The 25,073-nt window shown below is 39.5% G+C and overlaps 1 protein-coding gene across 3 annotated transcripts; it reads right to left on the bottom strand.

Moving 5' to 3' along the window:
- On the bottom strand, positions 1-4,399 carry mitfa (melanocyte inducing transcription factor a). 3 transcript variants are annotated; one of them, XM_029501443.1, is made up of 9 exons: positions 4,367-4,399; positions 3,425-3,637; positions 3,214-3,309; positions 2,991-3,099; positions 2,510-2,602; positions 2,153-2,209; positions 1,778-1,853; positions 1,408-1,555; positions 1-603 (listed from the first exon to the last, which is right to left on the bottom strand). In XM_029501443.1, exons 1-9 carry the CDS (start codon positions 4,397-4,399, stop codon positions 199-201), a joined length of 1,230 nt encoding a protein of 409 aa, XP_029357303.1. In that variant the 3' UTR covers positions 1-198. The 3 variants fall into 3 exon arrangements, with proteins under 3 accessions (XP_029357303.1, XP_029357304.1, XP_029357305.1); XM_029501444.1 differs by having other exon boundaries at positions 2,510-2,593; XM_029501445.1 differs by lacking the exon at positions 2,510-2,602.
- Positions 4,400-25,073: the final 20,674 nt, after the last annotated feature.

Raw genomic sequence — 25,073 nt, 5'->3', positions numbered from 1 at the left:
TATACATTTAAATATGCAAAAAATTAAATATGAAATCATTTTCACTTAAATTGATTTAAATTTTTTTTTTTTTTTTTTTGTTATTCACTTTATTATGTTAACACCGATAAGTAACTTAAATGTAGGTGACTCATGAATGGGATGCTTTTTTGGAGAGTGTCAGAGGGGTGGGCGAAAGGTCCTCAGCATTGGATAATGCTAACAGCCGTGGTCCTTCTCCTCCATACTAGAGCTGGAACTGTGGTGGCTGCTGATGTTGTTGGAGAGATCCGGCGACATTGAGGACAGCATAGCATCACTTGGGGAAATTGACGACAGGGTGTTGTCCCTTACCAACTCCTTCATTTTACAGTTCCTGGAGTTTCCAAAGGGGCCAGCATCCCCAGAATCTGCAGGAATCTGGTCAAAGGTTATAGTGCCGTTGTTGAGGTCCAGTGTGGTTGGTGGGGACATGTCAGGGGCTGAGCTATGCTGGTAGAGCTCTGAGGGGCAGTCGCCGAGGACCGGCTCTTGTTTAATGGCTCGTGCCATCAACTCTGAAGTGCAGAGAGATGGGGATGACACCACTGTGAGACCATGAGCCCGGGCCTGGATCTCCAATTCCTAGATGAAAAAAACAATGAAAAAGCTTTCATGACACTATCAGTTTAAAGCATAAAATAATCAGTAACAAATACTTAAAAGTACGGTCAAATAAAGCTCAATGGAGCAGTTCACCATTTTAGAACATAATTAAATATAATAAATAATATATATATATATATATATATTAATAATAATAAATATTATTATATTCAAACAAACACATTTTTTCCACACATTCAGAGAGACTGTGATTTAAATGGATGAAAAAGTGTCGCTTTATCTTAATGGTCAATGAAGGGTCTTGCAAATCAAACTTCCCTTCACCTGAATAAAGACTGAACTGATAAAACAGTAAAGGCAGGAATTGATAAAACATTATGTGAATCCAACGGTAAAAAAACAAAAATAAAGATCAAATAATGAACAACTTGATTGTTAAATGTTAAATGTTTAGATATTTTGATGTCAAGGTGATGAATTAGATGAACAGTTTAAAAAAGTCCAAAAGGCATTTGACTAAATAAATAAAATTCAATTAAAAGCCAAACTAAACAAGTATGCCTTGAGTCTGCTTTTATAAAACAACAAGATGTCATGTTCATATGCGTTTGTAACATTAATTAGTGACTTTTTGGGATGCTGGTAGGTGAAATAGAGCCAGCCTAGTATTTATTTATACTGCTTGGCGTATAGCCACTGTCTTTCGTATTATGGTGCTCAGGTTAGGCTCTAGAAGATCAACAAATTGATTAAATCTCTGAAATATTTGAACTGCTTTTGTTAGCGAAGCACTGCTCTGACTGTTTTTTTACAGTCACCCACCTGTATACGAAGCATCAAGTGGCGGTTTGCGTGCTCCAACTTCCTCTGTCTGCACTCAAGCTCCTTGGCTCTCTGCTGCTCCCGCTGAAGCTTCCTGATATAGTCCACTGAGGCCTTCAGAATGGTGCCCTTATTCCAGCGCATGTCTCTGGGGTATACATTGAACAAAGATCTACAGTCAGAGTCAGCTGACCAGATGACCAGAACAACGCAGGATTCTTTACGCCCCTCTAACCAAATACGCACTACACTCATGCTTTAAAGACGCTAGATGTAAAAAACAATGTTGATGAATGGACTGACAAACAGACAGCTGGATAGGCTCACTCATTCAGAAACATAAATACACACACACAAAACAACAACTCACGGGTCATTTGACTTGGGTATCAAAGTTCCTAGCTCTTTGATGCGATCGTTGATATTGAATCTCCGTCTCCGTTCAACTACAAGTTCAACAAAAAGAAGAGTTTTACTGTGAGTCTGGTGAATTTGTCCATATCATTAATTAAAGAAAACATATATAAATTAAATTAAATTTAAGTTAAACGACATGGCAAAAGGAAAAAATGTTAGGAATACTGTATGTGCAGTACTATTTGATATTTTCAGTTCCTTCTATTTTGACTTTTTAGACGAGTAATGTCTATTAAACTCTTGGTTAACTCATTGCCATCTAAAAATACTAAATAGTAAAAGCCCAGCATTAAGAAAATTACTTAAAAGTAGGATTTGTTGGACTTACTTAAGTTGTGATTGTCCTTTTTTTGTCTTTCTTTAGCAAGAGCTCGGACTTCAGCTTCTGTGAATCATAGAGAAATGTAAATGCCAGGAAACCTGCTGGAAAACATCCTGATTTGATAAAACATGCAATACAGCAGCAGGTCTACAAAATGATTGCATTGTAGCGTTTCACGTGCTGATATGAAATGAGATTTACAGAGTCTGAGGATTACAACAGAAGATGAAGCTGAAATCATTATCAATCATAGTGTGTTATTTATATTGTGTGCGATTCAGTCATACAAAAAATACTTTATCTACAGTTAATACAATTCACAAAACATCATCTCTTTCACTTTCTTCATTTGGCTTTGCTTACCTACTGGAAAGCCCTCTGGCCTTTGATAGTTTTCATACTGGCCACAGGGTCCAGGCTTGTCCAGTACTTGCTTCATGCCAGGAGCTGGAGTAATTATTTGGCAAATAATTGGCTTAATAGTATCTTGTGCATTTCCAAATTGCACACAATATTGTTACTGGCCAACAGTACTGATTTTACTCTCTATATGCTGATTGACACTAATAGTATTACTGCAAAGATACTCAATGATGCCTAGACAAATGACAAACTTTCCATATTATGTGTTTTAATCTAATGTGACTGCAAGATAAAGTGAGGTTCACTGAACTTGCTAAGAGTCAGCTATTAGTCACAGACAAGCATACTAAATTGACTGCCAAGCGATTTCACATTCTGGATTTATAGCACTCACTGTGTGTGCGTCTCACTTAAACTCACCCTAAATGATACCTACGACAATCAATCAACAGTGAAAAGTAACGCTATCTCCGTGGTTTACCTGTGTATTCCCTTTTAATGTTGGGTGGACAGGAGTTACTGATGGCCAGGCCCGGCATCGGGAGTCCTTGGTTTCCATACATGTCAAGAAGACTACCAGACACAGGGACCTGCAAGGCATTAATTAGAATATCTATACATGTTCTTGTATTGACAACTGCATATTTTACATATCTCATCCCTTTAAAGACATAGATCTACAGTATCTGTCGTTGAAAAATTACCGGGTTGTTCATTTGAAGTCCAGGGTCCATGAGTCCAAGAACATCTTCATTGTAACTTGACTCCAAGCTAATAATATCATCAATGACATCATCCATCTGTATACCCCCCCCCCAAAAAAAGCACATATAATTGCATGATTTAAATACCAAATATTTCTTTTTAAATGCGGTGAGGGGTTGGAAAGGGAGTGAAATTGATAAGCAGACATACTTCTTTTTCACAGTTGGAGCTCAGGGTGAGCAGAGCCATGGGACTGTTGGGGGCACTGCTACCATGCCCGGGTGGCATGCCGTGCTCAGGGGGCTGGCTGGGACACGGGCTGCCAGCTTTGCCACCTAGGGTGGTGGACAGGTATTGCCTCACCTGCTGCCTCTGAGCCTGCTGGATGTGGTACTTGGTGGAATTCTCCAGGTGCGACTGCACCTGCACAAGGAAGACACAATTGTTTGACAGAATATTCAATTTATTTGTCTATCAAGTAGATGAGTTTACGATCTCCTATTAGTCGATGAAACAAAAAGGATTAAAAGCCACAAGCTAAAGCCTATGCCAAATCAAAGAGACAGAAAAATATCCATGATCATTTTTGAATTCTTTCTTTGTAGATTCAATGTCATTTAAATTCAAATCATGAGCTTTACAGAAGATATTAAGCTGCTGATCACAACACAATATTTTAAGTCACCATCTCTTCTTCCTTCCCTCACTCTGTTTAAAATCACAGTGGAAAATGAAACATTGTTTCTTACGTATGATTCATATTTGAAAAACATGACTCCCCCAGCGGCTATCTCTACCAAAGACTAAAACCCTTTACTAAAGGGAACACCATGGAGCATTTCAGCTTTGTCACATGATCAATGACCATTTCAAAGTTGTGCAGCAACTCAACAACTTATGCAGGAACATACGGGAAAGTAGCATTTTCGTGTATCTCACATAGCATCTAAAACTGCAAACTGTGTTGAGCAACGTATGGTGAAACAGAGGAAACGACACCTTAGTACCAAACCATTAATCAATGGAACCATGACTATGAGATAGACGTGAAATATTGGCCCCATCTTCAGGCTCCGTTTGAGTCCACACATCTTTGGTTATTATTACATTGTTTGTCAGAAGCAGAAGAAATGAAAGGTTGACCCATCTCACCTGATAGTGGCTGTATTCAAGCATCTCCAACATGTTATGTGAGTAGTAATCAATAAAAACAATCTACATTCAGTATATAGTCCCTTTGTCTTGCTAGCTCAGTGTCATATGCAAGCTAGCTCGTGCAAATTTGAGCGCAGTCACTAGTCCTGCTGAATTTATCTAGGCGTACAGGCTCATTAGTTACGCAAGTTAAGAAATGGAGGAGGACACCGAGTCTCATCCTCCCACTGCTTTGTTGTTCCAGCTTAACTATGAATTTATGTCTTTATAGAGCCCATTTGACGTCACCATCTCCAGTGCACAAAGGAGTCTTTCAATTAGATGGCAAGTCGTCTGCGAATTGCAGCTTGCTTAAGGCCAACTAACATTTAATCTTTAGTTCTGCTCATCTGGTATAAAACATCAGTTGTTCTGAGCACCAGGAGCACAATTGACAGCACTGTCCCTCAACATGCTAGCCATATTAAAACCCAAATGTATGGTGTTTTTACCAACCCATCCATTTTGGGGGTTTTTAAAGGTTAACTACATTTAACCAAACCATGTTACTCAGTCACATTTGCAGGGCAAACAAGGTAAATGTCCTTGTTCAGGCTGAGAGTATCTGTAGGCTTAGGAAAACGGATTGCTGTTACCAATGGAGATTGGATTTTTCTCGATCTAAGCCCAGGTGTCTTTGTACCAGAAAGCATTTCACACCAACTCCAGTAGTAATATCGGAGCAGCAGTCAATGGGAGTTCATCTACTCCTCAAGTTTTATTTTTGTGAATCAGCAGATCATGGCGTCAGGCACAGTCAATGGTGCAAAGCAAGGTGGCCAGAGGCCATGGTGATTGATTTTTAAAAGACTTTGTAGACACGGATTGGTAGTGGAGCAACAGTGCTGATGGAAACAAGAGTGAAATCATGCCAAATCAGATGATATTGTTCCCTTTACAAAGCGGTGAAATGTGTGGCCACAAACTGAGACTGCTAATGAATTCAGCTGGAAAGCACAAATTAGTTTGGCCACCAAGAATTTTTTTGCAAGGATGTGCCAAGACATCTTCATTTAGAATGCAACATAAAAAGATCCTAACATTACTTTACTAACCTAACCAGACACTTAATATATTCTAATATTTAAAATCTTGTTTCCCGCCTCAAGCATCTATCCTATTCTCAGCACCTTGTGGTAGCTCTGCATATGTAGTAATGAGAAGAGCCCAGAAGTGCACATTTATTAGAAATATTGTTGTAGGATCCTCCTCCACTTTCTTTTCTCTTAGCTTGTCAGTAAGAAATTATGAACCTCAGTAAGTGTGCGTACATTTGGTGAAATAAAATGAAGCATCTCCTTTGAGAGTAATGAATGAATATATGTGGGGGAGGGACGAACAAACCAAACATTAAGTTTGCTGCTGTTTGCAGAATGACTTTGTGCGCCATTGGCTAATATAACAGTTTCTACTATGAAGCATCAGACTCAGAGTGCAAACAGTCCAATTAACTTGAAATGATGTTTAACCAATGTTCAACAGCTCAAAAAACATCTAATATTGGGACTAAAAGAGAGATTGTTACCCATTTAAGGTCTTTCTCAGTTTTAGTTAATTATGTTTACACTCATTTAATGAGTCTTACAAACTCATGATTCATTTAAGGATAAATCAGACCATGTCCACAGAAAACTGTCTTATGTATTCGTTTGAAATGCTTATTAAAGACATTTTAGGATAAAATAATCTCACAGTATCACTGGATGAGCTGTGTGTGCTTTTGTGCCAGACTGTAGCTTTTTCGTCTGTAATTAATGCTACACAGAGGGATAGCATTAAAGACACACCAAGTCTTTTCCAATTTGAGCTCCCTAATTTAATTGCTGAGTTCTTTACCACAGTGCTGCCAATTATTATTGCACTTGGGTGAAAAATGTTTTGCTGAACTGCAGCATTAATTATTTGCAGTCTTGCAATGTATATTTTGTTATTGTCCATGAAGATCTGCTGTCATAACCAAAGCATGTACAGACACATTACTTGATGCCTTGGATTGGAGGTTGTCTTTACGCTTCTTTATTTACGATGCTGAAAAGCTGGAATTTCCCAGAATCCAGTATTTACAATATTAAGCTTGCTATCCGGTTACATGTGTGTGATAAAGCAGCATCGGCCGCTGTTGTTGATTACTCCCAGTGTCTGCCACTGCATCGTGTGCAGCCCTGCTGGGATTCTCAGCATCAAGTCTTTGTCTGAATTTTCAGAAACTCACTAGCTGGAGAGGTGAGCACAAACACAACGGATGTGCTCCTGGCTGGACAGAATATAGCAGAGAAAGCATTCTTTGTAAACTCATAGTAGAAAGTTTCTTTGTCTCCCCTCAACAGTGTGGCCTTTTCCTTCAGCCAAACCTTTGGGTTGAGAGAGAACTATTAACAAGGGATGCATTTCATTTATCCCTACAGCAAGCCAAGCTCGCACTTTATTCATAGACTCTTCGTGAGACAGAGCTTTATTACCTTCTCAAGGAGAGCACATGGGTCTATGTTTTAGACTTCTGCCCGGAGGACCAATAACATTTCTAGAGATACCCGTCACTCCTTGACCCCTGAGAAGAAACAGACCCATTCATACGTCTATACCAGCTCCATTCTCTTTCTTTCACCCTTGGCAGACAGCCATGATTGAGGGCATTTTATCAAGGGAGGATGCTAAACATTTACTGTCTGCTAACATTTAATAGGATGGCTTGATTAGAGGGACTGGCTACTGAGACGTTAATTTCATATCACATCAAAAACAGCAACCTGTCAACTACTCAATTGCAGAGAGTTACTTTACAAAAAAACATGTAAATAGTAGAGAGATATTATGAAGTGAAATATTATCCCTTTTTTTATCATTGAATCCATAAATGCACTGATAATAATTTTTAGTAATTTAATATATTAAGCTTTAGAAATTATTTTGTTTCCACATTCTACAAGGTTTACAAAAAAAATAACTGCAATTGTGAATCTCTCCGAGAATATTAGTGAGAATATTTCCCACCAATAGATTGGTGCATTAAGTGCTGATGTTTCCTATGCAAGTATAACTTTGACATCATAGTGGGACTAGAGGACATGTAGCAAAAGTCCAAACAGGATTCCCATTTCAAGTACAAGGCACGGACCCCAAAACCGAAACGGAGAACAAAGGTGGAGTCGCTAACAGGACCGCTCAGCTGTATTTGTGTTTGTCCTTTGGAGCATTTTTTATTCAAATAAACAACAAATGACATTTTGTATAGTACATTTTACTATAAAGGAAGTCAGTGTTCTTGTTTTGTGAGGGGATGAAATTCTAAACATTTAGATGTGGGTACTAATCAGTATTAGTATCCCTGTCTGCACTCATTACACCTTGCTTGTTATCTTGGCTCATTGACTTGCTAATTAGCCAGGAAATGAGCTTGGGCGAGCCTTTGCAAGAGACACCCAGCTGTGCTAACAATGCTAATGGCAGCATATGCTTGACACAGTTATTGGCAAGGGCCTTCACCAGTCTTGACACACTTTTTGCCCGTTTTTTGGTTAGGGGAGAGGTAAAAAGAGTGAGGTACTGCCAAGATGGTGACAGCAGGGCAGTCCACTCTGAGCTTCAAACCGCCCTTTAAAAGCCTATGGATCACCTTAATGTTTGTCTTTAGGGCCCAAGCACTCTTGAGTGAGACAGCCCTATTGCATCCCTTGTCGTTATTTTTCTTCTGCCGTTTCAATGGCCTTTTGGGGGATTTTAATATAGCCCAGAACTCGTGAAATTCACACTGCCTTTCAGGACTGTGTGTAATTTCAATATTTCATCTATGTTATAATATTTCCACTTTTTGTTGAGCCCTTAGCTCAGGATTGAGGAGCATGAACAAAAATTGGTACCTATATGTATTGAGCACATGTGATGAGCTGCACAAAAAAGTCTCAAGGACCCATACCCTCAGACCCAAACAGGAAGTCAGCCATTTTTAGATTTTTGGCCGATTTTGGCAATTTCCACACATTGTATTTAACATACTCCTCCTACAGTTTTCATCCAAATGTCATATTCACTCAATGTCATCCCAAGACTATGAAGATATAAATTTATCAAAACTTTTTTCTTCAGTCATACCTGCTGGGTGTGGTTTTGAGGCTTTGCCAGGTTTTGCCATAAAAAAAGAATTCCGCATAAATTCAGCATACATAGTCCAATCAGGTATATATATATATATATAGGTCTATAGGTATATATCAGGTATACGTTGTATCAATATTGAGTCAGATTTAGAGCTCCACCGAGTGGGCACAGGAAGTCACTTTAAAGGACCACGCCTCATAGATGAACAAACTCCTCCTGCAGCTTTTATCCAAATGACTTGACATTCACTGAGCATCATCCCAAGACCTTGAACATAAAAAAAATATCTGAATAATTTTTGTCCGTTTTTCCTGAGGCGCATGGTGTGGCACCATTTTCAATGAGTTGGCACAAGGGAGGAAGTCCTCACAACATGAGCATTCATCATCCAAAATTGTTGCCAAAATTAGCCACACATGATCAGGGTTTCACCCTGAACACAAAACTATCTGTTATTACTGAGTGACAAGCAGACCGCCACCTACTGGACACAGGAAGTTGGAACAACTCATAAATAAAAGAACACCTCTTGTTAACATTTATCTAAACGACTTCACACGTGCTAAGTATCAATTAAGCGCTTCCAAGATGAAAAGTTATCAAATTCTATTTGTCCACTACACCCGTCGGACGTGGCAATAGTGACAATTCTGATGTGTCGCCATAAAAGCGGAAATCCAGAACTCCAGAATACATTGTCCAATCTGCCCATATGATAAGACTCCTGCCCACAACACCTCTACGTGTCAATACTGAGTTACACACAGAGCGCCACGTCCTGCACACAAGAGGTCAGCCTAATAACACAATCATCATCAGATTTAGATGATGTTTACAGACTGTTTTCTCTACATCTTAAACTATGATATGACATGATGAAAATCAGTGGATGTTCTCTAGTGCCACAGAGTGGACATCCAACAGCCATTCCTTATGACTCAAACATTATCCAATCTGCCTCAAACCTTTTGCACACTTGTTCAGACTCCCACTCTGAACAAGTCCATGTGTCAATAGTGACTCAGAATCAGAGCGCCACCCATGGAACAGAGGAAGTCAGATTCATTAGGCAAACATCGTCCAATTTCTATGTTCTCCATATTGTTGATTTCAACATGACGTAAACCTGATGGATGTTCTCTAGCACCAGTGGACACTCACATTATGTTACACACAACTAAATGTTTTAGTTTTATGGCATTTGGGTGGGGGCAAGTCCAGGGACTTCCAAGTTCCACAGATGTGCAAGGACCCGTTCATTCATTCATTTTTTGTCTGTTTTTTTGTAGTATTCACACTGCTTGTACAATGTATCCCTGATTGGCATCTGAAAAAGCTGAACTACACTGAATTCAACCAGTTATCAAATATAAAGTAGCTTGTACACACACAGTGATGAGGACTTAACACACATTGTAAGATTAAAAAAAAAAAAAGGAATGTTAATGTTGCCAGCACAAATATCAAGCTGCCAGTTGCAGTGGATCTAGTTAGTATTAGTTGGAAAAATTCTGAGAAAACAGGATCATGACCAAATGTAGAATATGATATAGAGTAGATTATTATGCAAAGCATGGCTGTTTGTTGTTTTTTTTTTCCCCATTTACGTAAAAGCCAATCTAATTGAACTACATGTATACTTTAAGACTGTACATACTATTGTACACACAAAACTGTATCTATGGTGATTGTTTTTATCTTTTCATCTGGGAGCATCCACAGGTGCCCGCAAAATAAAGTTTTCCAGCATGAAATGATGCTGTTGACAATTGGCAACTGTTTGATCATCTACTGTTGCTGAAATTTGGATGGATAGGAGCACAAAGCAGTATTATGTTTTTTTTTTGTCTTTGTAAAGATGCTTTTCTTAAGTTTTTCAATATACACTCATCTCTGATCCCCCAAATCAACTCACACGTCAGAAAAAAGCACGGGACCTATTACTGATTGAGTTTGACTGACACTCGCTGTTGCACAAAACTACAGACTGCAAACAGTTGTGGATAAGCTTTCTGCAAAATGTCAAACTTTGGTAATCTTGATGCCATTTGGACTCTGAAGTTATTAGACATATAGACATGTGAGCTCTAGTACTTTTAGTCTCTTGCCAGAATAGCTGTAAGCGTTCTCTAATGTCAGCAGACATCAACATGGGTCTGGCAGCTAGATATAGTTTGTGCAGATGAAAGCAAGTATATCGAAAACTTTTCATCAGTAAATAAATACATCCTATTAAAAAAAAAAAATAAATAAATTTCTGTGGCATGAGTAAATTACGCATTTACAAATGAACACACTGAAAACGTGAATTTAATTCTTGAACCAAAGCTTGAAATTAAAATGTTCTTCCAAGATTTAAAGCTAAAAAAACATCAAAATCAGCTGTTGTCAGTGTTTTACTATTCATACCATTAGACGTTTGAAGTTTCTGGGAGTGTTCTTCCAGGTTTTGTCACCTCAGCTCAGAGATTCAAACCGTGCTTTGGTAACCTGGAATCAGTAGTTGCATCTGGTTGCCCATATCTCACCAAATGGATGGGTGTCTGTCCACATACAAAGGTTTCATGTGCAAAGCCTTGAATAGAATTCATTCCAAAATTTTTGTAAGCTGGTAAGGCTGGTAAGCTACCTGTGCACCAATACATTTAATGAAATGTATCATTTCAATCTGCATAAATACACCAAGGCCACGTCACTAATCAAAATAGAAACAAAAAAGTTAAAGCAAGCAACAACTCTTCCAAAAAAGAGAGACTTTAAGAAATGTCCAGAAAGGTCCAGACAAAAGGTTTTATTTGTCATCATAAATAAAAGAAAACAGATGTGGGAGAGTGGAGGCTGTTAATGCAGTGTAGTCCTGACATACCCTGACAGAATGCAGCTTATTGATTTTTTTCTCATTTTTCATACTATACATGCTTCCACTATGTTCAACATGCAAATTGAAGCAATGTGGCAAACAATCTGAATCCAAATTTATGTTTGTTTCCAAACAGGAAAACAGAAAAAAGTGCCACCTGTTGCACACCATGCTACCAGTAATCATAACCAAATGATAACCTGTTTCCTTCTACTTCTACCATTCACTATGTCCTTCAGTAAGGCATTGTTATTCTTGTACTTATTGCATCCTATTTTGCATTCTTTCATGTCCACTTATTTGCGGATGCGTTAATGTTTCCATCAAGTCATGTGTGGGTTGAATTCCTTTTTAATACCCCCGACCATGATAGAGAACGATGATGTATGAATGTTTTTTTGTTGAAACATCAGACAGACAGAAAAAGAGAGGAGGAGAGAGGGAGACAGATAGATGTGGCTGCTGTGGAGCTGTGTCCCGGCTCCCTCACGTGTCTCACTCTAACTCCATTCTGTTCGGTTGCTCCAGCTCCAACCACGCTCTTCGTCTTCACGTGTTTTATCTATATCATTCATTAATGTACTGTTACTGATTTGGTTTACACGAGTCAGCTTAAAAAGGCACACAGCTGAAAACTTACTTACTTAGGCCTTTAAATTCCCTGATGAATATAGGCTATTGATGAAACGCGCCTATCCTATTCAGTCTTGTGCCCTTCAGGCCAGTGTTGCCAGGACAGCCCCTCCTTCTTCATCTCCTACTCTGTTATACTTGTCCAGTCCAGTGGAGGTTCTAGGTCTACCTTGATTCCTCTTGCCTTGGGGGCTCCATGTTAATGCGTGTTTTGTGATTGAAGTGTTTGGTCTACTTTGTGTGTGGCCTAACCAGTTGCATTTCCTCCTCTGGATTTGCTTTTGTTTCGTGAGATCCCACAGGCTGGCATTCAAGATGATGTTGGGTCAGTAGATACCTAGGAGGCATCGGAAGCAGCGTCGGAAGTGTATGTTGGGGGTTATCGTAAATGGATATGACATTTGAGTTCAAGATTTGCACATTGTTCCTGAATGATTTTTGATTTATGATTTTCCAGATTGTATCGAAAATGTTGAATACGGTCATTGCTTTGCCAATTCTGGCAGTGACATTACCCACAAGCTGAAAGAGTGCATGTCACCACCGAGCATGTATGCTGGGACAAGGACAGAAGTCCGATGAGATGGCTTTATCGAGCTGTGACTTAACTGTGCGTCTAAAGTGCTAGATCATTGGTGCAATCCAGCTCTACTATTTGTTCAGTCAGGCTCCACTGTATACCAGTTTATCTATTGCTCGTTACTTGTTTCATGACCCAGTCAGCATCCCTGCTGTACCGCACTCAGGACCTCAAAGAGCTCTGATAGACAGCCTTCATGGAGAACACGGCACTGTGTCCATTGCTAGGTGCTCTTCATGATATTCATTCATTTTGTGGGGATGACAGAGCATCTCCAAATCCACACTGTCGAAGGCCTTTTCAAACCTCCGACATTGACGTAGATAGCAGAACGCCATGATCCTGAGTGTAGCTATTTGGTCTGCACAGGATATATTATTCCTGAAGCCAGCCTGGTTTTCCCTCAGTTTTCCATTTACTGTCTTACTCTGTAGTTTCTACATTCCCTGAGGTCTCCTCTCTTGGGAATCTTAACAATGATGCTATCCCTCCAGTGTGAGGATAAATTTTCCTCTTCCCTGACGGTTTGCATGAGCTGGTAGAGCATGCTGGTGGAGGTTTCTATGTCTGCCTTGAGGGCCCCGGCCTCTTCTCAAGGCCCCGATGGCTTGCTTGATTTCTTCCTTGGTGGGAGGGCTGCAGTTTAGTGGCTGGCACACCTTCTGTGCCTTTGCCTTTGTTGCTCTAGTTTTGCTCCTGTGTAGTACCTCATTTTTTATCCCTCCTCTCTACTTTCTCCCTACTTTCTTCCAGGTTTCCATGGATACCCAGGGCTTATTGTTTGACTTCCTTTTCCTTACCACTTCTTTGCATGTGTCTTTCCATATCGTTTTCAAGATGTTCCACTTTTTCTATACTGATCGAGGAGGTTCCTGTCACAGATGGGTGGGGGTGACCCAAAAGCAGGAGAACCACGTTGAGGTGAAAGTGGACATTTAATTATACGTTTTAACAAAAACTACAAAATAACGTAGGTAAAGGGACAGCAGAAACGCAGGCAGGCAGACCAAACAAGACAACATCAGTGAGGGACGACAAACATAAGCCAGAGACGACATACGTAAGGACCTGACACGGACTAACCAGAAAACAGAACTTAATTACAGTGACCAGACAAGACACAGGTGAACCACATTAGGGCAGGAAAGGCAATCACAGGAGGGAACAACCAGGAAGAAAATCAACGGGCAACACGACGACCACCCTGCTGCAAACATGGTCCTCATGTTCCTTGTAGCAATGTTGGTGAGTGGTCTTGGGGCCAGAAGCTTCAGACGCACTGTCTCCCTTCAGTTTTCCATATACATCATTGTATTCACTTTAGAGTGGGACACTGAAGAGTCTTCCTTTCCAAGACATTGGGGTTTGAGATTTATCTTCAATGTTTCTGTAGCAGGGGTTTTTTTACGGGTTGGTCCACCATTTCTTGCATCCAGGGTGTTTTGGAGTTGGCTTGTTTGTCCCCTCCCCCTAACCCATTGTCCTCCAAAATATTGAAGCTGAAAATAGTTGTGTATTTAGCAGCAGTGACGCTGCAGAGTAGCAGAAAGGAGGAATGGAGATCCCATTACAGCCCTCAGTTAGCCCAGTTAAACACCTGCCAGGGTTTACAGGCACAAGGCAACAGGGGGAGTGTATTTAACCGGATAATGATAAGAGCTTTGCTTATTTTTGTTTTCTGTTACACACATAATACGTTATTTTCACTAGGGGGAAAACATTTCAGCAAAATGTGGATGTGCAGGGTTCCACAGTGATAATAGGAGCTGGATTTTCAGAAGAATGACTACTACATGTGTTGATTTCCGCAATCACCACAAGCAAGTTGATTTTGCTCTCTTGCCCAATGCCCTTAGTAACAATTCTTTACAGCAAATAGCAACCGCTGTAGACATGGGCCAGTTCATCCAGAGGAGGGGCTTGGAACAAAGAGACGTCTTCTCTGCTGCTTAGCCTGTGGCTAAAGGGTAACATTAGCAAGAATGTAACATCCTCTTCCAAGAATGAGTCACATTGTTTAGGCAATGTGGGATTAAGAACATGCACTTGTTTAAGTGACAAACAATAAAACTTAATTTAGCAGCTACATAAATACACAGAGCCTCGTTATCATTCCTGGTGCGGGGCAATGCATCTATCTATCAGCTAAACTGGCTGCAGCAGAAACCAAGAGTAAGCATGTGGAGATGGCACAAGTTAGTTCTCAATTTCTCCTATTTTTTGATTAATGATTAATAATTGGTGCTGCTCATTTATTAATAATAACACTGTTACACGCCTCAGTATTACTGTTATTTTTACCATTATGCCATTTTTCACATAAAAACACAATTTCTTTCCTTTAAGCTCATCCGGTTGCAACAGGCTGTCTACACTGAGTCCAGTATCTGTCTTAAGTTTCTTCCTGTTCAAGGAAGTTTCTCTTCTGTCCTTTTGCAGCTTGCTCACAGTGGGAACTAAAGTACTCAACAATATTTGACCTTGGTCCAAAAAGTGTCTCGAAATGACGCGTGTAATGATGTGGTGCGATATAAATATAAATGAATGAATGCGAATATGTTCCTTACAAGCAGCGTCAAACATCCAGTTTTATCAGACTTTACATAGTTCAATACTAAAAAACTGAAAACAATAAACAGCTGGAAAATTCTGGCAGTAGATTTTAAAACTTGCACAGACATGTCTTTCTTTTTAAAACATTATCTTGGAGGAATCAACTGGAAATTTAGAACAGAGCTCTAGGTATACGCTGATGAGCCTAATAAACAAAAGGCTCTCTTAGCTCAGCCTCAACTTAGTCTGAGACCTCAGAGTTTCCCCCGAACATCAAAGGGCACAAACATGTAACATTATTCAGCTCAATGTGCCTGGAGTTTGAGGAAAAGGTCAGTGCAAACCACTAGCGGCTGCACGTGGAGTTGAATCGGATGATTTTTTTAAAGTCAGAATATTCCAGGGCCATCAAATATTCTGTGACTGTATTTGTATCTGAATATATTCAAAGTCAATTCAGGATCAAATTCCTTGGGATGAATCAATATGCTCTGAGATTTAAGAGTTGTTTTTTTCTGCATTTTTACAAAAGAAACATAAATCAATATTAAAAGGATATAAAAATTGCAAATGCAGAAGACAAGATAGTAGCTACGTTTTTTTTTTTTATTATTATCTATGTGTAAAATCTGACTCTAATAGTTAAACATGTTTGTAAGGGCTGCCAATGCTGTTACAAAAGAGCTCATAATGACAACAAAGAGCATCTTTAAAGTGAGTTCACTTGCTTGACAGTTTTTGTATGAATGAAACGTCTTTATGCTGAAGTTGAGTTATAGATAGCTAAACTGAGATTGAGGACACAAGTTAAAACGCTTATGGAAGACTGCAGTCAGGTGATATTTCACAATAGGTTTTTCACCCCCTTTGTTTTTCCTGGTGAGGCGTACATACTGATTAGTGCAGCTTAAAGTGTTTAGAAACAGCACTGACATAGATTTGTGTCGTAAAACAGCCAGATTTTAAGATTTGCTGCAAGCATGATCAACTGATGATTGATGTCAAAAGAAGTTTGACCTTTCTCACGACTGCCACTTTGGCATGTCATTTAAAGAAAGGTACAGGTGTGATTTATTGCAGTCACTCCTTGCAGAGGAATTAAGGCAGCCACCTGCATGTGGTGCATTCTCAAACTTTAAGGCTCACTGGGCCGCTGGAGACAAAATGCCTGCTGTGGAAGCATGCTCTGTTCATTGCTGAAATTTCCAGTATTATTTCAACTTTTCACAAACGACTTCAGGATATTTGTAAGTTGAGAAACTGCCACTGGAGAAGCTCCTTCACATTGATTTTTTCAAAACAACCCTGATATCATCTTGTATGCACAAGCCAGCTTCTAGGAGAACAGTTGGAGTACACACACAAGAAAACTGTCCTTCCTGCAGTGTAGTGTGGAAAAACAAGAAGGGTCCCATTGTGCAAAGTGTACTGACTCAGTCCCGTTTGTTATCTCTCGTTGTGGTGTGTAACTGTGACTCGTGGATCACGTGGATCATGTTTTCTCTCTTCTCTTTCCATGCTGAGCTTTCTTAGCATCTGCAGAGTTTGTGTATCAAGGACCAGAGGAAATTGTTTTTAAAAGAACTTCTCTTCAGTTTAGCCAGCACTTCTCATGGAAATACACTACTGGACAAAGTATGAATAATTGTGTGTCCATGCTAGCAACATTGATGAAATATAAAACTAGAAACAGCATTTATTTATTTATTTATTTATGTTTAATTGTGGAGAAGTGGTTTACGGGCAGAGAGAGAGTGAGAGAGAGACAGATTCATGGAACCCCACTCCAACAATAATGTTGAAATTTTTTCTTTTTTTCTGTTATTTTAGTGGCTTCAGTAGCAGTGATCAATTAAAAACCTGAATTTCTGTGCCAGAGCTGGCAGCTACAGTCTCACTCTTAGTTCCATACTACTCTTATTTCAAACTCAGAATTGGAGAATCATCACATTTCACGTGTTTCATGTGTTTAGCCCAGCAATTTCTTCATTCTTGGGTACATCTGCAAATAGGGACTGCTAATAGCTAATTTGGCATACATTTAATGTGGAACATGTGGAAATGTAAATTTTAGAAGGGTCTTCCAAAAACACAAAATCTAAGTTAATTTCAAAATGGGTCCATCCCAGGGACAAAACGCCCACACACAAACTCAGTAATGTTGTGTATGCAGTTGAATGCTCAGGGGAGTGCTCTGACCTCTATATAGCGGAAACCAAACAGCCCTCCACTGACGCATTGGCACAACACAGGAGAGCCACCTCATCAGGACAGGACTCAGCTGTACATCTGTATCTTAAGGAGAAAGGCCACTCTATAGAGGATTTCAATGTCCACGTTTTGGACAGAGAAGAGAGATGGTTTGAGGAGTAAAAGAGGGCATCGATGTCCACTTAGAGAAACCTCCTCGAAGGACAGGTGGTGCACTAAGTCACCATTTGTCTGCAACTCACAATGTGGTCTTGGGCGCCCTCCCAGGTGGGTTAAGTCTCATACACACCTGGGGCCATGCAACCCCAAAGTGTCACATGAAAGCAGGGGGTGGGGGACAAACACTCTCGGGTGAGTCCCATCTGGGCTCATGTGACCTTAATGACTTAATGAGTCACATGATGCCTAGCCAGAGAATCATACCCCAAGCTGGGTGTTTTCACCCACATTTTCTTTTTTGGTGATTGTCTCCACCCACTCTGGTTTCGATACCTGCGTCTCCCACACTGACCCTGAGAACTGAAGAAGCCTTTTGGATGAGAGGTGAAATGTCTTTCAACAATATAAAGAGGTCCAGTTGTTCCTAGTAACACTCCAAGACTAAGATGGCCTGGATGCCTGAGAACCTTTAGCACATAAATGTAGGCACAAAAATGGTTCAAGATGTGATCCACAGCTCTTAGCTATTTGTGTGAGCCAGAGAGGTCACTCACCACAGCAGAAATGAATTATCCTATGGTGTTAAACTGACATTTGAAGCCAATTTGAATTATTTGGTGTGGACTTCTGAATTAATGTCTGGTAAACCTCTGTCTCCCTTTGCCTTGATCACTTGATTCTCACAGGGGTCAGAGGTAACTTGGCTAATTAAGGGACTCCCTCCCTTTTCGGATAACCTCAACTGAGCTTTATGTTTTCACTTTCATGGTCCAGCAGCTCTGCCTTGTACTTCTAAGCTAATTTTGCCTCGCCTGCACGGTTTCAGGGGGGGTCTCCAATAATCCACAGACAGGTGAAGTTCAAACTGTCAAAAAGTGTCTGGTAACTGGCATTGTTGCCTGGATTCTGTGCTGTGAAAATGATACATTGTGAGAAAAGATTTCAAAGACTATTCCCTCAAGTATGGCTCTATATTAGTGAAACCACCCTTTCAAACAAAAAATAAAAAATAAAATCTGTATTCATATATATGTGGGGAAAAAGGGGTGTCTGTTTTGCCCAAAGACCCAAAAGCCCATGAGAGCCTTGTTCAAAGTAACACTGTTGCACTGTTATTCTGAAATCAATAAACACACCATGTAAACGATGAAATTGGAACTTCATATAAGTGATGCCATTCGTAATCTTGTTTCTGACTCCCAACAGTATAGATGCTACACTCCTCTTGCAGAATTTATTGGATTAAATCATATAACATGCATGTATCTGTGCTTACTGGCAGAAATTATGATTTCCTTTTGAAATAGTATGGACAAAAAAACTCAAGAAACCCAACACAGACTGTCTTATAGCAAATTACGCTTGCAATTTTCTTTCACCGTTATTTGAAACCACTTAAAGAATAACTGGTGTAACATGTATCTCAAATGTCTAAAAGATAGTTTTCCATCTACTGATTCTGTTTGTTTTGGGAGCATTTGGTTGTACCAGGAATTAAATGAATGAAAATATGTTGGTATAGTGGACAAAATAGGATTAAATGAGCTGAATGCCAAATGTCTGGAAACAGGAATTCTGTTAAGAGATAATCCCCCCAATGGATTTAACACAGCCCACTCTCAGAGAACTGTATTTGGCTCTCAGGCACGGACACAGATGTCGGAATTTCTGAAGCCAAAGTCCACTACCTTGTTGAAATGCTGATTTAAATAAACACAAAACTAAAATATACTCCACTTTCCTATCCATGGACTCAAGGATACACTAAAGCAGTGTGCAGTTATGTAGTCTGTTGATCCCTGTCACTTCTTGCATGATGGCTGTCACTCACACAGGTGCACAACTGTTGGATGTCTTACCTTGAGAATTTCCATGGGCTGCAGGCTCACAGTGGGCTGCCTGGGGGATGGCGTTACATGGATGGCGAAGGTGCGTTGGGTGCTATGGTGGAGAGGGTCTTTGGTCTTCCTTTCTCGGTCCTCCTGCCGCTCTTGACCCTGGTGACAGGCAAAAACTGGCAGCTCTCCGAGTCGGACCTGTGACGTCAGCGCCGGTGTGGGGGGGGGGACCTGTAAGCGCTTGCAGAGGCCATGCAGGTCCGGGGGAGCACTGAAGACCCCAGCCCACCCACGGGCAAAGAGAAGAGGGAGGAGTTCAATAGATTGGGGCAAATGGCATGCTAGTGTGTACATGTATGGCCAGTGGCATTACTCTGAGCCATCCTGACTGAGTGATCAATATGTGGTATTGTAGCAGAGTACAGTATGATGATATAGAGAGGAAAGCCTGAGATTCTTTTAATGAGAGCATGTTATTGTTCTGTGAATGAGAGTGAAAGATGCATTTATGTTTCAGATTGTGCAGTATAAAAGCTGGGTGCAAATACTTCCTTGTACGTTGAGTACAATGTTTTGAACAGCAATGACTGACATCATTAATACCATGGCTTTAGAAAATGTATTCTGAATGACATCAAAAAGTAAATTTCATGTTTCTTTAGGGATGTAGCTACATTGTTTTTTGGTTGGACAGCAGAGACAAGCTATAAAAACTATGCAACTGCAAATAGTCGCCCGTTGGCAGAAGCAGCCAGTTAGCCTTCATTTGGAAACCACCTGAGATATAATTCAAATACTAAGTTTCCTTTTAGCTTTACTTTGGTCTCCACCAAGACCTCTGGGAAACATCTGACTGTTTGATGGCTCAGTGTTCTCCTGCTGTAAGAACACCAGCAAGCTCCAGCTGGATACAAACTTTGTCTGATGCTTCTGATTCAGGAAAAAAAAAAAAACCTTGAGGAAAGCATCACATTTCAAGGATAACTATTTTATACATTCATTTGATCCATTGTTGTGTGTGGAAATATTGATTAGTAAAGGTTTATGTCCCAGTTTTTGACTCCAAACTCCAAATGAGTCCAAAATTAGCCCAAATTCAACAGAAGCCAAGCCATGAGAACTTCACTTTTTAATTAGCCAAATTTAATTCAACCCTCATACTGAGTTGGAGGTAAGCTGTTATGGATTACATGCCATCAGACTGCAGACATCTGATCAGAACAATACCTGTACCCCTTTGGGCACTGCAAAAACTGAGTCTGTCCGATCAGAGGTCACCCTCTCAAATCTGCAACATGTTTGAGTAGGCAGCCCCGCACATCCTAAATCAAAATGGATCTGGCAGTGCACACCATGTCAGGATGAGGCATTCCCTGGGAACATGATTCTTTTGATAAAAACCATTTCAAATCCTCTCAGCCTGTGCAGCTGTGTGATAATCGCACTAATTAGGCCGGCATGTCAAATCAAGCCCTGGTCTGCAGCTATCACTTCAACATCACCGGTGGCAGTGCTGCAGGAACTGCTGTACAAGCTCAAAGATCTTTTTTGTTTTTGTTTTTTTAACTGAAGAATATTTTAGTTATCCACAAAAATCTGTATCTTCTTTCTAAAGTTTGGGACAATTCTTTTTGGTTTTGCTTGTGACACAAATGTAAATCCTAAACAGTCCCTGACCCTGAGGCCAAAGTTCAAATTATTTTTGTCAGATTGTATGAATGGCATTTACTGAAGACTTTTTTTTAATCTAACTATTCTGGCTTCAAATGTTCATGTATATTTCTGCTATTATTTAATATTGTTTTTTTTCTAATCTTTGCCAGTGTATTCTGTCTGAAAAGTCTTTAGAAAAAAACAAACAAACATTTAATTAACATAATAAAAATTAACCAAGCATTGTTGCTTGGTTAATGGTGGTTTTTTGGTGGTTTTTTGGCAAACCACAAGTTAACCACAAGTTAGTCAGCATTCCATTTGTTTACTCTTGTGATTTGTTAATATTGAATATACTTGTTAACATTTGGTAATGGTAAATGGAATACTGTCAGCACAACTCAGAGTTCAAAATTCACTATACTTAAATTTTTCACAGCCTAAGTTTCCAGTTTCCTTTTCCACACGGGACTTCTGACACCAGTTATCAATGCAAAATGACGGCAGGCTTCATATATATTTGAAAAGAAGAAAAAAAAATACATAAATATAAAACCATTTATAAATAAATGTTTAATTACATTGTTTTTAGTGTATTTGGTAAGTATAGTAGAAAATAAACTGTAACATTTGTCACAGTCATGTAGATAATCTAATGTTATAGATGTTTAACTTTAACACTCATAAACATATAAAGGTTCAAACTGATGTTGCATAGTCTCTTCAATACTGAAGCAGTATCACAGTTTAATAATATTGTAGTTTCTTGTATTTTTCAAATGTATTAATTTATTTTCAATTATCTTTTAAATAAAGTGTGTGAATGTATGTTATTGTATGTAATGCTTAATAGCTGTATGCTATTGTGCATTAAATGTAATGATGTATGTCCAGATGACCCCTCAGCATTGGTTATGGTGCAAATCCATGACAAGGTCAGTAAAACCAAATTTTACATCTTGAATTTTGGATGCATGACTTTAAGTGTGTGAGTTTCAATGAGTCAAATGACCCTAATGAGGAGCTTTGAAAATGACTGTGAAATCACTAAGCCCTCATTTGGCTTTCATTTACCTTCCTATCACTCCATTGGCTGTGTGAACCTAAAGTGGTGCGCTTTTTACCATTGTAACCACGCACAGCAGTGCACAACTGAAATAAATGAGCCGTTAAAAGAATGCAGACACAGAAAAGTACTAAATCTATCAATGAGACTTTTACAACTTTTGTTCCCATGTCACAAAAGTGGCATTCATTGGCAGATGCATTATGACCACTTGAAAATAACAAAAATGTATTTTGCTATTAAATGATGTGTTAATGTTCCACACTGATAAATGTTGCATTCATAGTGAAACTATTTACTTATTTTCCTTTTCCTCCTATCTGCACTCATAATAAAGAAACTGAGAAAGAATTGTAGCGATGTTTATAAATGTATTAAAAAGGTAAAACAGGGACAAGACGTTTGTTAGAAGTTCCTCCCATTTCTCTTGATCATCTTCGTAATGATTTCTTGAAAGTATTCAATAGTAGGATGATATGTACATATCCAAACACTTTGAGTACAACTGACTGACCAAAAAAGAGAAACAGCATGAGTCATGTTTTACTCATTTCCACTCTGATTGGTTTGTTCTATGAATCTGCATTGGGAAATATGTTAGTCATTTAAATTTCAGAACCTGCTATTTCCAATATTCAAACTGAACAGAGCAATAAGCTGTCATGATGCTGAAGTTAGATAAGGACAGGCAGAAGACTCATGACTAAGAACTGGTCAAGTGCTTTCTCTATTGAGTGTACCGATTTTGTCTTATTGTATTCTGTGTATTTATTATTGTGTTGTGACTATATTTATCCTGCCACAGGAGAGAGCTGCCAAACTGTCTTTCCCTGTTAAAAGTTGTTGAACAATGTTTCAATGGTGACAATAAAGAATTCTTAACTTTTCTTAAAAATATCATAATAACTGCTATCTTTTTTATGAAAATGTGTTCAAACATTGATGTGCAGTGTTAGCACATGCTGTGGTGCCAGTGAGATGGCCCATCCAACTTTGTTTGGCAGGAACCCCAACAAAGACCTTATCAGCCTCATTTATTTACTTAGAAATGACTATTCCACCTGAAATCATAGTTCATCATGCAATATTAATTAATCGATTATTAATCATTGCAATCTGATTTTGCTTTCCTGATTAAAAAAAAATAAAGATAAAAATAACAACAGATTTCCAGGAAGCGATTACTATTAAAATTTGTCCATCTTTTAAAATTGTTGATGTTTGATTCGGTGGAAGCCATCGTGTCATTGAACTTAACCGTGGGAGTTAAAATGATTAGTATTGCTCAGACACACTACTGATGTGCGTAAGCTGTGAAAATATTACAAGCTCAAGCATCACACATTCACATACTTGCTCACAAACACCAATTTGTTCAGCATTAAAACATTTGAAACATGTTTCTTACCTTTTTATTTTCATGTTTGCAAGTGATTCAAGATTCGCCACTTCACTACAGCTGTGGTTTGAGGAATTAGGTCCTTTTAAAGTCCTCTGGCATGTCAGGACTTCCTGGTGTGACACAATAATGTCTCACTTGCAAGTTGACACAATAATGAGTCCCAGATGTCTTGACATTTGTGGTCTAATTGGACATATTGGTTTCAGGAAGGAGGCTGAGGAGTTTTGTAACTTTGCAACATGAGCGGTTATCCAGCAACCTCACTGCTATTGGGGAGTGCAGCAAAGTGAACGGTGGATTAAAAGATATTTCAGCCAAGAGGTTTTATAGGTTTAAACAGTAGCTCAGTGTCTGCAGCACCATTAGTGTCAACAGTCCTAAGAAGGAAGGAAAGAAGGAAAGAAAGAAAGAAAAGAAAGTGTTACTACTTAAAATACATTTTCTTAGAAGTGCATTTCAAAAACATATCTAAAAACATGCACCTTGCAAAGAAAATAAGTTGCCAAATGAAGCTGTATGAGCGCCAAACTTGGTTTCACTAACACCCAAAACAAGCTCCAGTCGTGTTGGATTTGATTTTGGTAATAAATTTAAAGCTGCTGCTCTCTTTTTCAGTGTATTACTTGTGATGTGTTTGTGTTACTCAAGATATTCTTTGTACTGAGAAGCAACCGTATATTCAGTGGAAAAATATCCATCCATCCATCCATCTTCGACTGCTTTTCCGGTTGCGGGGGGTTCTGGAGCCAATCCCAGCCAACGTTCCGGGTGAGGGACCTTGGACACCCTGGACAGGTTGCCAGTTCATCACAGAGCCAATACCCAGAGACAGACAGATACCAACAACCACTCATGCTTTGGACGGTGGGAGGAAACTGGAGTACCCAGAGGAAGCCCACACAGGCACAGGAAGAACATGCAAACTCCGCACAGAAAGGCCCTAAGCTGGGAACCGAACCCGCAACCTTCTTATTGTGGGGCGACACTATGCTAACCACTATGCTGCAGTGCTGCCCCATTGGAAAAATTTGAGAATGGTATTTCATGTTTTGGAGGATGGCATGGTGGAATAGTGGTTTGCAGTGTTACCCCACAGCAGAAAGGTAATTGGTTCCATTCCCAGGCCTGGGGTCTGTTCATGTTCTGCTGTGCCTGGGTGGGTTTCCTCCCATGCTTTTCAAATACATACATTCATTCATTCATTCATCTTGTACTGCTTATCCATTTCCAGGTTGCGGGGGGTGATGGAGCCTGGACAGGTCCCAGACAGACAGAAAGAGACCGACAACCACTCACACTCAGACCTACAGACAATTTAGAGTCAGCAGTTAACCCAAACATGATGACTTTGGACGTTGGGAGGAAACCAGAGTACCCGGAGGAATTCGTGTGATGGGAATTACACAGACATTCTCAGATTTTTCTTTTATAGCAAAGCAAAAGGTCCATGGCTTCACACAAAGGGGCCCACTGCACATGGATGTGATAAATACAAGAAGGGATGGCATTTTTCTGCAGAAGCTTGAGTAAATCAGAGATTGCAAGTATGGCACAGCTATTATAGTTGCAGAAAAAAGGAAGCATGGGGTATGATTCAATCATTTCCATAGTGAGA

This window comes from Echeneis naucrates, chromosome 5, assembly GCF_900963305.1.
Source record: "Echeneis naucrates chromosome 5, fEcheNa1.1, whole genome shotgun sequence".
Classification (NCBI taxonomy): domain Eukaryota; kingdom Metazoa; phylum Chordata; class Actinopteri; order Carangiformes; family Echeneidae; genus Echeneis; species Echeneis naucrates.
Note: the sequence above shows the minus strand (reverse complement) of the source record. Positions and strands in the feature narration are given on the sequence as shown.